Source organism: Tachyglossus aculeatus, chromosome 2 (genome assembly GCF_015852505.1).
Source record: "Tachyglossus aculeatus isolate mTacAcu1 chromosome 2, mTacAcu1.pri, whole genome shotgun sequence".
Taxonomy (NCBI): Eukaryota; Metazoa; Chordata; class Mammalia; order Monotremata; family Tachyglossidae; genus Tachyglossus; species Tachyglossus aculeatus.
In genome coordinates, this window is record NC_052067.1 from 48248569 (window position 1) to 48262688 (window position 14120).

A 14120-nucleotide genomic window follows, 5' to 3' on the forward strand; every position below is an offset into this window, starting at 1 on the left:
CCGTTCCCTGCTTTCCGTGGACTGCCAGCCCCCGGGTGGTGAACTCTTCCGCCCAGCCCGCCGAGCCGCTCCAGTCAGTCGGCCCAGTTGGCGTCCCACCCCTTGGTTCTTCAGGAAAAGCGTCAGGGGATCCATTCCAGCCGCCTCCGATGCCACTTCCGACACCAAATTTAGGTCGCCGGACAGAACCGGCCACGGGGTAGCTCGTGAGTTGGCTTTTTGGAGGGTCGGAAATGGACTCACGGACTAGAGGGTTAATGAATAACAGATGCAGGTTTATTGAGATGATAGCACAAAGAGTCCATGATAGGTTATCCTCAGGAACAAAGCTTTTCCTAAGCTACTAAATATTCCGGTCAGCAGGATACCAAACTTCTAGCAGCTAGTAAAACTGGGAAGGAGATACCTCTGGAGGTTACCTTTCCAGTCACTCCAACACAGGCTACCTTTCAAATCACCCCAAACGCGTTGCCTTTCAGGTCATCCCAAGGCTGTCAAATCACCCCCAAATGTGCTACCTTTCGAATCACCCCAAACCTGTTACGTTTCTTAATAATAATAATAACAATGGCATTTATTAAGCGCTTACTATGTGCAAAGCACTGTTCTGATCACCCCAACACGGGCTGCCTTTCAAATCGCCCCGAAGTGGGCTACCTTTCGAAGCACCCCAAATGAGTTATCTTTCAAATCATCCAGGAATCACAGTCCCAAGGGGGAATACTCACTTCTCTAGGTCCGATTGGTCATTTTGCACCACACAGTGTCCCACTGCAGGGAGAGGCGACTTGCCACGTCGCTGTGTCAGAGTTCTAAACTACTACCAAGAGTTCATGGAGACCCCTTCCCAGATATACCTTGGTATTTCCCATCCTTTTCCTTTGGCCATATTTATTTATATTTATACGTATATATTTTATATTTATAATAATATTTATTATATTTATTTATACCATATCTATTTATGGTATTTCCCATCCCTCTGGCCATATTTTGGGGGTGGGGAAGGACCATGTGGCAAGACCCATCGCAATGTATTTATTGCGGGTCTAATCGTTTGGCCTTATTACTCACCCAGCCCCTCCGGGGTTGGAGCGCTGGGAGCTCTGAGGTTTGGTATCGCTTTCTGTCGCTCGCTGCCAATCAATCAATCAATCAATCGTATTTATTGAGAGCTTACTGTGTGCAGAGCACTGTACTAAGCGCAAACTGCCAGCCCCTTAGCTAGTGAGCTAAGCTTGTTAGCCTGGCCTGAGTGTGACCGGTCACACTAAGGCATGGAGAAGTGATTTGCCCAAAGTCACACAGCAGACAAGTGGCAGATTAGAACCCAGGGCCTCTGTATCCTAGGCCCGTGCTCTTTCCGCTAGAACATACTCCTCCCCAACTTGTGAAGGCCTTTTTGCCAGGACCCTGCCAGATTGTTCTGTCTCTCAAGTGCAGCCGTATTGGGGCAGAGGGGTGTATTTAATAAATAAATCAATGCACCAGTGAAGCGATTTCGTTATCTCATTTTCCGTTGTAGATAATGAAAGAAATCCAAGAACACAAAATTAAGATATATGAATTCCCAGAAACAGATGATGAAGAAGAAAATAAACTGGTTAAAAAGATAAAGGTAGGTAATGAATACAGAAAAGCTGCTTGGGGATTGGCCTCAGTGCTTTAATCTTCAATAATTTCACCCTCCTTACTGGGGAAGGTGGTGGCAGAGGGGATTTATAGTCATACTTTATATCGTTAACCTGATGAACTAGTTTTTCACACTTTTCCCTCTAAACTTTAAGGTGCTCTACTTTTTCATAGTTCCAGACTCTGACAGTGAACATTTCGGAGCCTCCCATCACTGACCTTTATTAGGGAGAATGCAGCAATAATCAATCAGTGGTATTTATTGAGCTCTTACTGGGTGCGAAGCACTCTGCTAAGCACTTGGGAGAAGACCGTACCACAAACGTGATAGATACGGTCACCTTGTAACCTCCCCAGCGCTTAGAACAGTGCTTTGCACATAGTAAGCGCTTAATAAATACTATCATTATTATTATTATATGGTCCCTGCCCATACAATAAGCTTACAGTCTCGCGGGGATAATAAAGAGGATGAGATAGAAAATAGGAAGATTTATATGAAGTGAAATTTTGCTTTGCCTTTGGATGAAAAATTATTGTTTTCTGAAGTTCTTTGGAATGTTTTACTTATTTGAGCTCCTACGTCATAAACCCTTTGAGGACACAAGTTGTTGGCTAATTCTGTTATAATAGTAATAATTGTATCGTTTGTTAAGAGCTCTCTGTGTGTCGAGCGCTGTACTAAGGGCTGGGATATTTAGAAAATAGTCAGGTCCTACATGGGGCTCCCAATCTAAGTAGGAAGGAGCACAGGTGTCGGATCCCCATTTTGCAGATGAAGGGACTGAGGCCCAGAGAAGTTACGTGAGTTGCCCCGGGTCACACAGCAAACAAGTGTACTCTCCCAAGAACCGAGCAGAGTGGTCTGCCTGCAGATGCTCGGTAAATACTGTTGATTGATGGAAGAAGCAGAATATGTAGCTGTTTGTCTCGGGGACCTTATATTTGGAGGGTGGCCGGGTGAGCTTTTGGACGGGTAAGCAGCGATCCCAGAGGTTTGGGTGATTATAAATGGATAACAGCTCTGATTGAGCTTTCCGGCATTTGCTCACCGGCCTCATTTGTCCCTTTTAACGGCCAAGATGGGTGTTAAATTGTACTAGGCGTATAACTTTTGGCCGAATGCTGCAGTCCAGGAACGCTGAGCCTGTCTTAGCTGGGAGAAAGATTTACACTGTCCAGTAACGCTTTCTGTTCTGTAGGATCGTTTACCTCTCGCAGTGGTCGGGAGCAATACCATCATCGAAGTCAACGGCAAAAGGGTCCGAGGACGGCAGTATCCTTGGGGCGTGGCTGAAGGTGAGTTCTGTTTTCCGACTGCCCAGGTGACTCGAAGGGTTTCGGGATTCGTTACGGTGGTTAGTCTTGCAACGAGGCACAGAGGAGCGGAGGGTGTGGGAGCGAGGAGGAGCGAACTGTTAAAATAGGTGGAACAGAGGAGACTGAGAAATGGCAGGTGAGCTTCAGTGAGAGTAAATGGCAGATTACCAGCCTGGGAGAATCACCTAATAATAGTAAGGAGAAGGATGGTATTTGTTAAGTGCCTACTTAACGAATAAGTAAATAACACATAAATAAAAATTAAGTACTGAACTTGTTCAGTGCTTAGAACAGTGCTTGGCACATAGTAAGCGCTTAATAAATGCCGTCATTATCATTGATATTGTTACTATGCCCATAGCTTTAATTCTATTTGTTCTGACGATTTTGACACCTGTCTCCGTGTTTTGCTTTGTTGTCTGTCTCCCCCTTCTAGACTGTGAGCCCGTTGTTGGGTAGGGACCGTCTCTATATATTGCCAGCTTGTACTTCCGTAGCGCTTAGTACAGTGCTCTGCACACAGTAAGCGCTCAATAAATACGGGTGAATGAGTGAACTGTTAAAATAGGCGGAACAAAGGAGACCGAGAAATGGCAGGTGAGCTTCAGTGAGAGTAAATGGCAGATTACCAGCCTGGGAGATTCACCTAGTAATAGTAAGAAGAAGGATGGTATTTGTTAAATGCCTACTTAACAAATAAGTAAATAACAAATAAGTAGGCCTACTGCCTACTGAACTTGTTCAGCGCTTAGAACAGTGCTTGGCACATAGTAAGCGCTTAATAAATGCCGTCATTATCATTAATATTGTTACTCTGCCCATAGCTTTAATTCTGTTTGTTCTGACGATTTTGACACCTGTCTCCATGTTTCGTTTTGTTGTCTGTCTCCCCCTTCTAGATTGTGAGCCCGTTGTTGGGTAGGGACCGTCTCTAGATGTTGCCAACTTGGACTTCCCAAGCGCTCAGTACAGTGCTCTGCACACAGTAAGCGCTCACTAAATATAAAATAAATATATATTATTTTATATATTAATATATATTTAATATATAAATATAATGTATATTATATTATAATAAATAAATAACTAATTAAATAAACAAATAATAAGATTGAATGAATGAAAGCACTATTCTAGCCGCTGGGTAGGTACAAGGTGATCAGGTCGTCCCACGGGAGGCTCACAGCCTTAATCCCCATTTTACAAACGAGGTGACCGAGGCTCAGAGAGGTGAAGTGACTCGCCCAAAGTCACACAGCTGACAAGTGGCGGAGGCGGGATTGGAATCCGCGACCTCCAACTCCCAAGCCCGGGCTCTTTCCGTTAAGCCATACTGCTTCTCACCTAATGACAACCTCGTGATTGTGGGGGCTCAGAGCGTTCAATCTTGACTTAGGAAAGACGTCTTGAAGAAGCCGCATCCCTTCATTCATTCAGTCGCATTTATTGAGCGCTTACTGTGTGCAGAGCACTGTACTAAGCGCTTGGGAAGTACAATTTGGCTACATGTAGAGAGGATCCCTACCCAACAATGGGCTCACAGTCTTGAAGACGGGCCCATGTAATAATGGTGGTATTTGTTAAGCGCTTACTATGTGCCAGGCACTGTTCTAAGCGCTGGGATTGATGCCTGATAACCAGGTTGTCCCACGTGGGGCTCCCAGTCTTAACCCCCGTTTTCCAGATGAGGGAACTGAGGCACAGAGAAGTGAAGTGACCTGACCAAAGTTCACACAGCTGACAAGTGGCGGAGCCGGAATTAGAATCCACGACTGGAGTGGAGGATTTAGGTTCTAATCCCGGCCCTGCCTCTTATCTGCTCTGGGGCCTTGGATTTAAACTGTAAAATGGGGATTTAATTTCTGTTCTCCCACCTTCTTAGGCTGTGATCCCCCTGTGGGACAGGGACTGTGTCTGACCTGATTACCTTATATCTTAGATTATTCTAAGAAATATATTATTATATCGTATAATAATATATTTTATTATAAGAAATATATTATATCTTATAATATACTATTATATCATATAATATATTATATATTATTATTACTATCAATATATAATATAACAATATATAATATATTCATTCAGTCAGTCATATTTATTGAGCACCTACTGTGTGCAGAGCACTGTACTAAGCGCTTGGGAAGTACAAGTTGGCAACATATAGAGACAGTCCCTACCCAACAGTGGGCTCACAGTCTAGAATATTATTATAGAAAATTATGATAATATTATAGCATATTATTAATTATTATGTATTATTATAATAAATGCCATCATTATTATATCTACCTGGAGACGATTACCTTGAGAAGCAGCGGGGCTCAGTGGAAAGAGCCCGAGCTTTGGAGTCAGAGGTCATGGGTCCAAATCCCGGCTCCGCGGGCGCTTAGAACAGTGCTTTGCACATAGTAAGCACTTAATAAATGCCATCTTTATTATTATTATTATTATTATTATTATTATTGTCAGCTGTGTGACTTTGGGCAAGGCACTTCACTTCTCCGAGCCTCAGTTCCCTCATCTGGAAAATGGGGATGAAGACCGTGAGCCCCCCGGGGGACAACCTGCTCACCTTGTCACCTCCCCAGCGCTTAGAACGGTGCTTTGCACAGATTAAGCGCTTAATAAATGTCATCATTATTGCTCCAACACTTAGTACAGTCCTTGGCACATAATAAGCGTTTAACAAATGCAACAACAATAATAATAGACTGGTCATGAGGGAGGAGGTGCAGCTTGGTGAAATAAAAATAACGATAGACTGTTCCTGGGGAAGGAAGTGTGATTTGATGAAAAATCAAAGGACCTGAGTTCTAACCCCGGCCCTGCCGTAAGCCTCCTGGCTGCCCTCCGCCACCCACTCCACCGAGCCACACTGCTTCTCTAATTGGGGTATTCGTTGAGTGCTTACTATGTGCCCGGCACTGTGCTTTCCTTCAGAAGAAACACTCCCGCACATCGCTGGAAACAGGGCAAGATGTTCTCAGGTTCACTTTTGTGACTGTCCCATTATATAGTTAGATGTGCGTATAGCACGGTTTTGACACCTGTCTACGTGCTTTGTTGTCCGTTCCCCCTTCTAGACTGTGAGCCCGTCTCTTTGCCTAGGGACCGTCTCTTTGCGTTGCCACCGTGGACTTCCCAAGCGCTTAGTACGGTGCTCTGCACACAGTGAGCGCTCAGTAAATACGATTGAATGAATGAATGAACTTGGCTTGAGTTTCCCTCTCTGGAATGGGGAAATACTTGCGTCTCTTTCTCCAGGACATCTTGTGAAGATAAATAGTAATAATAATAATAATAATGATGGTATTTGTTAAGTGCTTACTATTCTAACTATAGAATATATATTAGAACTATACTGTTCTAAGTGCTGAGCACTGTTCTAAGCGCTGGAGACTGCAATAGGTAATAAGAAAGCGCTAAGGGAGCGTGTCTACCAGCTCCGTTATGTTGTACTCTCCCAAGTGCTTAGTACAGTGCTCCGCACACAGTACATGCCCTATAAACACCCTTCACTGCTCGAAAATCAAAAGGTGCTATTCCAATTCACCGTGGCATTATCAGTCCAATGCCCACACCAGCCTCAAAGGAAAACGGGGCATCGTTGGGAAGGAGATTGAAAACCAAAGTCAGATTTTGGTTCTGGAGAGAGGAGCAGCGTGGCTCAGTGGAAAGAGCCCGGGCTTTGGAGTCCGAGGTCATGGGTTCAAATTCCGCTCCGCCAACTGTCAGCTGTGTGACTTTGGGCCAGTCACTTCACTTCTGTGGGCCTCAGCTACCTCATCTGGAAAATGGGGAATGAAGCTGTGAGCCCCCCGTGGGACAACCTGATAATAATAATAATAATAATAGCATTTGTTAAGCGCTTACTATGTGCAAAGCACTGTTCTAAGCGCCGGGGCAGATACAAGGTAATCCGGTTGACCCCGTGGGGCTCACAGTCTTAATCCCCATTTTCCAGATGAGGTAACTGAGGCCCAGAGAAGTGAAGTGACTTGCCAAAGTCACACAGCTATCACCTGGTAACCTCCCCAGTGCTTAGAACAGTGCTTTGCACACAGTAAGCGCTTAACAGATACCATCATCATCATTATTATTATTATTATTACTGGGTAAAATCGTGGTGCATCCAGGTCTGAATGGCGGCCGGATTTCCGGCTGCTGCACCTTGGGAATCCCGGAACAGAGTTAGAGACGATGAGGAAGAAGAAGTGACAGAAAAGGTGTGGAGACGTGAAAGATGCGCATAGTCTGGGAAGGCGCGGGCTTGAGTGGGAACATGTGGGAATTTCACAGCAGCACAGAGAGAGTGGGCAGGGAATGTCTGTTATAGTGTACTCTCCCAAGTGCTTAGTACAGTGCTCTACACACAGTAAGTGCTCAGTAAATAGCATGCACTGACTGGCAGAGTGAAGAGCCCATGCTTGTTCAGCAGATATCTCTTAGTCCATGAGCCTGACCTGATGAGCTTTGTACCTGTCTCAGTGCCTAGCACAGAGGAGGTGCTGTAATAAATACCACCTGGCCTAGGAGACCTTTGATAGCCGCCTCGCCCTCAACCCCACAGCACTTGTGGACATATTGGTAAATCATAAGAGAAGCAGCGCGGCTCAGTGGAAAGAGCCCGGGCTTTGGAGTCCGAGGTCATGGGTTCAAATCCCAACTCTGCCAGTTGCCAGCCGTGTGACTTTGGGCAAGTCACTTCACTTCTCTGGGCCTCAGTTCCCTCATCTGGAAAATGGGGATGAAGACTGTGAGCCCCCCGTGGGACTACCCGATCACCTTGTATCCTCCCCAGCGCTTAGAACAGTGCATTGCACACAGTAAGTGCTTAATAAACGCTATCATTATTATTATAATGATAATATATCATCATAATACTATAACGATAATATGATAATGTAATATATCTATGGATGATGTATTATAAATTATTTGTATTAATATCTGTCTCCCCCTTGTTCTGAGCAGGGACTGTTTCTACCACCTCTGTGGTACTCTACTCTCCCAAGCACTTAGTACAGTGCTCTGCACATAGTAAACACTCAGAAAATACCATTAATAATGATGATGATGACGACGGTGATTATCCATAGGGAAGCTTGAGAGTGGGAGGCATAAAACTGACAAAAGGGAACATTTCCCCCCAGGGATGAATGAGCATAATAATAATAATGATGATGGCATTTGTTAAGCACTTACTCTGTGCAAAGAATCAGTTCCCACAAAGTTGTTGATGGAAAATAACTATTATTTGAGCACCCGCTATGTACATGCCATTGTTTTAAGCACTTGGAGGAAGAGTTATGGTTTTAAGTGCATATTGTGTGCCAGCCACTCTACTAAGCACTGGGTAATCAAGGCAGACCCAGTCCCTGTCCCACATAGGGCTCACTGGCTAAGATGTGGGGAGAGGGCAGGTATTGAATCCCCATTTCACAGCTGAGGAAACTGAGGCATAGAGAAGTTAAATGACTTGTCCATAGACACGTGGAAGGCGGGTGGCACACCCCAAGTTAGATCCCAGGTTTTCTGGCTCTCAGGCCAGTGCTCTTTCCCCCGAGATGTACTGCTTCTCAGGAGGATTAGTAGAAATGATCACTGCCTTCGGAGTTCAAAATGCGTCGGGGGCACACTCACTCAAGGAAATTTGTGTAATAAGGGCTGCAGTAAGTGCTCTGAGTAGCGGAGGGTACACAAAGCGGGGCCGAAGTTGTGAGGAGGCAGTTTCCGGGATTATAATCTGGGGAGATTCTAACTGAATCAGGGAAGATCATCTTGAGGAGTGATTTCCAAAGGGCCTAAAGCAGATGGGGAGAACCAAGGGTGGGTGAGCTGACCCCCGGAAAGCACTGTGGGGCCGGAGGGATTTGGAGAAACCCGCGGACAAGCAATTCACAATGGATAGAAAGACAGGGAGGGGATGAATTCGGAAGGCTAAAAAAGCACACTCCTAAGCAGTAGGATGACTGTCCCAAGAGAGCATTCATTCATTCATTCAACCATATTTATTGAGCGCTTACTGTGTGCAGAGCACAAGTCCAAGTTGGCAACATATAGAGACGGTCCCTACCCAACAGCGGGCTCGCAGTCTAGAAGGGGGAGACAGAGAACAAAACAAAACGTATTCACAAATTAACAAAATGAAGTAAATAGAATGAATATGTACAAATAAAATAAATAGAGTAATAAATCTGTACAAACATATATACATATATGCAGGTGTATATATGTATACATATATATGTATATATAATCAATCGTATTTATTGAGCGCTTACTATGTGCAGAGCACTGTACTAAGTGCTTGGGAAGTCCAAGTTGGCAACATATAGAGACGGTCCCTACCCAACAGTGGGCTCCCAGTCTAGAAGGGGGAGACAGAGAACAAAACAAAACGTATTCACAAATTAACAAAATACAATAAATAGAATGAATATGTACAAATAAAATAAATAGAGTAATAAATCCGTACAAACATATATATGTACATATAATCAATCAATCAGTCGTATTTATTGAGCACTTACTGTGTGCAGAGCACTGTACTAAGCACTTGGGAAGTACAAGTCAGCAACATATAGAGACGGTCCCTACCCAACAGCGGGCTCACAGTCTAGAAGGGGGAGACAGAGAACAAAACCAGACATATTAACAAAATAAAATAAATAGAATAGATATGTACAAGTAAAATAAATAGAGTAATAAATAGGTACAAACATATATACATATATACAGGTGTGTATATATATATATATATATACATAGATATATGCATATATATATATGTATACATATATCTATGTATATATACATATATGTGTGTGTGTGTGTGTGTGTGTGTGTGTGTGTGTATATATATATATATATATGTATATATGTGTATGTATACATATATACAGAGCAGCAATAACACAGGTTTTCCAAGCAGAGTTACTCAGTTTAAGCCCTTACAGAGGCAGAGCATCGAAGGGTCACGGGAATGAGGGGGCATCCTTGGCTGTTCACCTTCCCTGGGCAGAAATCGGTGGTTGTCCCCCATTGTGCTACCAGGAGGCTGGCGACTCTGGCTTCAAGCGTCAGGTAGTTCTGGCCCGAGACAGAAGACCGGACTGGACTGACCGTTGTTCCAACCCAGAAATGGAATTTCTTGTGTTCTTTTAGTTTCTTTTCAACTGAAAAGCGGTCATCACTGGGTTCAGACCACGTCTTTCAAAGCAGCGTGGCTCAGTGGGGAGAGCGTGGGCTTTGGAGTCGGGGGTCATGGGTTCGAATCCCGGCTCCGCCACCTGTCTGCTGTGTGACCTCGGGCAAGTCACTTCATTTCTCTGTGCCTCAGTGACCTCATCTGTAAAATGGGGGTTAAAACTGTGAGCCCCACGTGGGACAACCTGATCACCTTGTATCCCCCTTGCAGCGCTTAGAACAGTGCTTGGCACATAGTAAGCGCTTAACAAACACCATCATTATTATTATTTACCCGAAACTGTATTTGCAAGTATTCTTTGGTTTTCCCTTGGAAAACCCGACAGATTTTCTATTCAAGTAAATGTTTCCTGGATCCTACTGTTTGTATTCTAGGTAAATTTTCACTTCGAATACAAATCCAAAATTATGTTTCCTTTTTTTTTCCTTGTTTTTTGTTTTTTTTTTTTTAATGGTATTTATTAAGCAGGCTGGGGTAAGATATAAGCTCATTCATTTGGTCGGATTTATTGAGCTGTTACTGTGTGCAGAGCACTGTACTAAGCGCTTGAAAAGTACAATTCAGCAACAGAGACGATCCCTGCCCACAACGGGCTTACGGTCTGAAAGAGGGGGAGACAGACATCAGAACAAATAAAGAGGCGTTAATATAAAGAAATAGAATTATAGATATGTGCATTTATACACAAGTGCTGTGTGATGGGGAGGCGGGTAGAGCAGAGGGAGGGAGTCAAGGCGATGGGGAGGGGAGGAGAAGCAGAGGAAAAGGGGGGCTCAGGCTGGGAAGGCCTCTTGGAGGAGATGAGCCTTCAGTAGGGCTTTGAAGGGGGGAAGTGTGATTGTTTGGCAGATTTTAGGATTTTAGGCCATTTGAGGAAGGAGGAAGCTAATCAGGTTGGACACAGTCCGTGTCCCACAAGGGTTCGCGGTCTTAATTCCCATTTTAATTAACTCCCCCTTCTAGACTGTGAGCCCATCGTTGGGTAGGGACCGCCTCTATATGTCGCCGACTTGTACTTCCCGAGCGCTTAGTACAGTGCCCTGCGCCCAGTAAGTGCTCAATACGATTGAGTAAATTTTACAGATGAGGTAACCGAGGCACAGAGAAGTTAATTGGCTTGTTTAAGATTGGCTTTGGAAAGCCATTTAATGCTCCTACCAAGCCTGGCGTGATCAATGCACAATAGCGGAAGCCCAGACTGAGCCCCCTCCTTCCTCTCCCCCCACCTTACCTCCTTCCCCTCCCCATAGCACCTGTATATATGTATATGTGTTTGTACGGATTTATTACTCTATTTATTTATTTTATTTGTCCATATTTGTTCTATTTATTTTATTTTGTTAATCTGTTTTGTTGTCTGTCTCCCCCTTCTAGACTGTGAGCCCGCTGTTGGGTAGGGACCATCTCTTTATGTTGCCAACTTGGACTTCCCGAGCACTTAGTACAGTGCTCTGCACACAGTAAGCATGCAATAAATACGATTGAATGAATGAATGAAAGATTGCACAGCGGACCAGTGACAGAGCCAGAATTAGAACCCGTGTCCTTCTGACTCCTGGGCCTGTGTATCCAGTAGGCCCTCAATGTATTAATCAATCGACAGTATTTTTGCATTGTTTTAGATTTAGGTTCTCTCTGAGCCTCTGAATAATTACGGTGTGAAAGCCAAGTAGAAATAGCAGTTGACTTTGCCTTCATTCATTCATTCATTCGTATTTATTGAGCGCTTACTGTGTGCAGACCACTGTAATATCGTATTCATTGAGTGCTTACTGTGTGCAGAGCACTGTACTAAGCGCTTGGGAAGTACAAGTCGGCCACATATTCACTCATTCTTTCATTCAGTCGTATTTATTGAGCCATTACTGTGTGCAGAGCACTGTACTAAGCGCTTGGGAAGTACAAGTCGGTGACATATAGAGACGGTCCCTACCCAACAGTGGGCTCACAGTCTAGAAGGGGGAGGCAGACAACAAAGCAAAGCACGTGGAAGGGTGTCAGGTCATCAGAATAAATAGAAGTAAAGCTACATGCCCATCATTAACAAAATAAATAAAATAGTAAATATGTCCAAGTAAAATAAATAGAGTAATAAATCTGTAGAAACATATATACAGGTGCTGTGGGGAGGGGAAGGAAGTAGGATGGGGGTGGTGGGGAGGAGGAGAGGAAACAGGGGGTCTTGTCTACCTTATAAGCATTTCCATCTACATGCCAGGAGAAAGGTTAGCCCAGTTTCCGAGGAGGTCTTTTAACAATTCTTAGATTGGTGACATGAGCTTTTTTTTTTTTTAACATTCTTACTCATTTCCTTCATTCTTTCATTCCATCATATTTATTGAGCACTTACTGTGTGCAGAGCACCGTACTAAGCGCTTGGAAAGTCCAAGTTGGCAACATATAGAGACGGTCCCCACCCAACAGCGGGCTCACAGTCTAGAAGGGGGGAGACAGACGGGCATAAAAGCCCAAACCGAACGTCATCACCGAACTTTTTACCTCTAAGACGACTGGGAATGGGCCAAATGAAAGCACACCCCTGCTTTAGTTATAATAATTGTGGGATTTGTGAAGCGTTTTCTCTGGCCCTGTCCCACATGGGGCTCCTGGTCTAAGTAGGAGAGAGATCAGGTACTGAGTCCCCATCGTACAGATGAGGAAAGTGACTCACAAGGAAGGTAAGTGACTCGCTGAGGACATGGAGCAGGCAAGTGGCAGAGCCAGGATTAGAACCCAGTTCCTCTGACCCTCGGGCCCTGGCTCTTTAGCCGCCTTCCGGCTCCATCCCAGTAGGAGAGCAGCGAGGAACAGTAGGAAGGAAGATTTTCCAGCGTCCCCAGCCCCGCCACCACCAGATGACGGCCTCTGACACCACCACTGAGGCTTCTCTTTTCAGCGACCTGTATTCCGACATTTCTTTTCCTCCCTTTCTCCCCTCTCCCCATACACCCACACTGGGCGTGGATTGAAAAAGCAGCACCCTCCAGATCACTTATCTGTAGAACAAAGTATTGGTCATGACGGATGCGGGCCAGGAAATGCTGTAACTTTCTCACAGTCATTGCCTGGCAGGAAATGAGGCTTAACTTAGATAATGTTCCTGAAAGAGACGGCTTTGACTCTGCGGCGCTTTTTTTTCTCCCACTTTAAAGGCATTCGTTTTAACGACATAAAACGTTTCCAATAATGTTGATTTTTTTGTTGTTTGAAAAGTCTTCCTGAAGTTAACATCCCCAAGTGAACGTGTAAAGGGACTAGAGAGAAAATCCTCTTATTCCTTGGAACTGGGTCTGAATTGTGCAAGTAACCACAGTCAATGCAGGGAAATAATAATAATAATGATGGTATTTGTTAAGTAAGCGCTTACTATGTGCAAAGCACTGGGCTAAGCGCTGGGTAGGTTACAAGGTGATCAAGTTGTCCCACGGAGCGGGGGCTCACGGTTTTAATCCCCATTTTACCGATGAGGTAACTGAGGCCCAGAGAAGTGAAGTGAGTTGCCCAAAGTCTCACAGCTGACAGTTGCCGGAGCTGGGATTTGAACCCACGACCTCTGACTCCGAAGCCCGGGCTCTTTCCAGTGAGCCACGCTGCTTCTCCATGCTAAAAGGAAATGCTAAAGATACACCGAAAATAAGCGTGTTTTGTGGATCAGGTAGAACGGGCAGGCCCCAACCGGCCTTGTATCCTCCTTTTTGCCGCTAGAAATCGTCCCGAGGTGGGGAAGAGGAGTGTCGGGGAGACGTAGAGGTCTCGTTAGCACTGGTGAAATTGTTGGGGCTGCGGGGGCATCGGAAACAGACCGGAAGGCAGCCGTGGAGGTGTCCGGGGGGAGGAGATGCCGAAGAGAGCTATGGCCTTTAGGTTTTTAGCCACATCTGGTTATTCTTAAATCCAGGAGCTGCAGCGGTCGGCAGATCGGATGTAGACGTGACTGCTGGGAGATACT

At 44.8% G+C, this 14120-nt stretch overlaps 1 protein-coding gene across 5 annotated transcripts in view; it reads left to right on the top strand.

Annotated features, from left to right (window-relative positions):
- SEPTIN7 (septin 7) overlaps positions 1-14120 on the top strand; it is a 146460-nt gene that overhangs the window by 87691 nt on the left and 44649 nt on the right. For all 5 annotated transcript variants that reach the window (XM_038766479.1, XM_038766489.1, XM_038766513.1 and 2 more), the window contains exons 8-9: positions 1526-1618; positions 2835-2931. In XM_038766479.1, coding sequence (XP_038622407.1) covers positions 1526-1618; positions 2835-2931 — 190 coding nt within the window. The remainder of the gene's footprint in view (positions 1-1525; positions 1619-2834; positions 2932-14120) is intronic.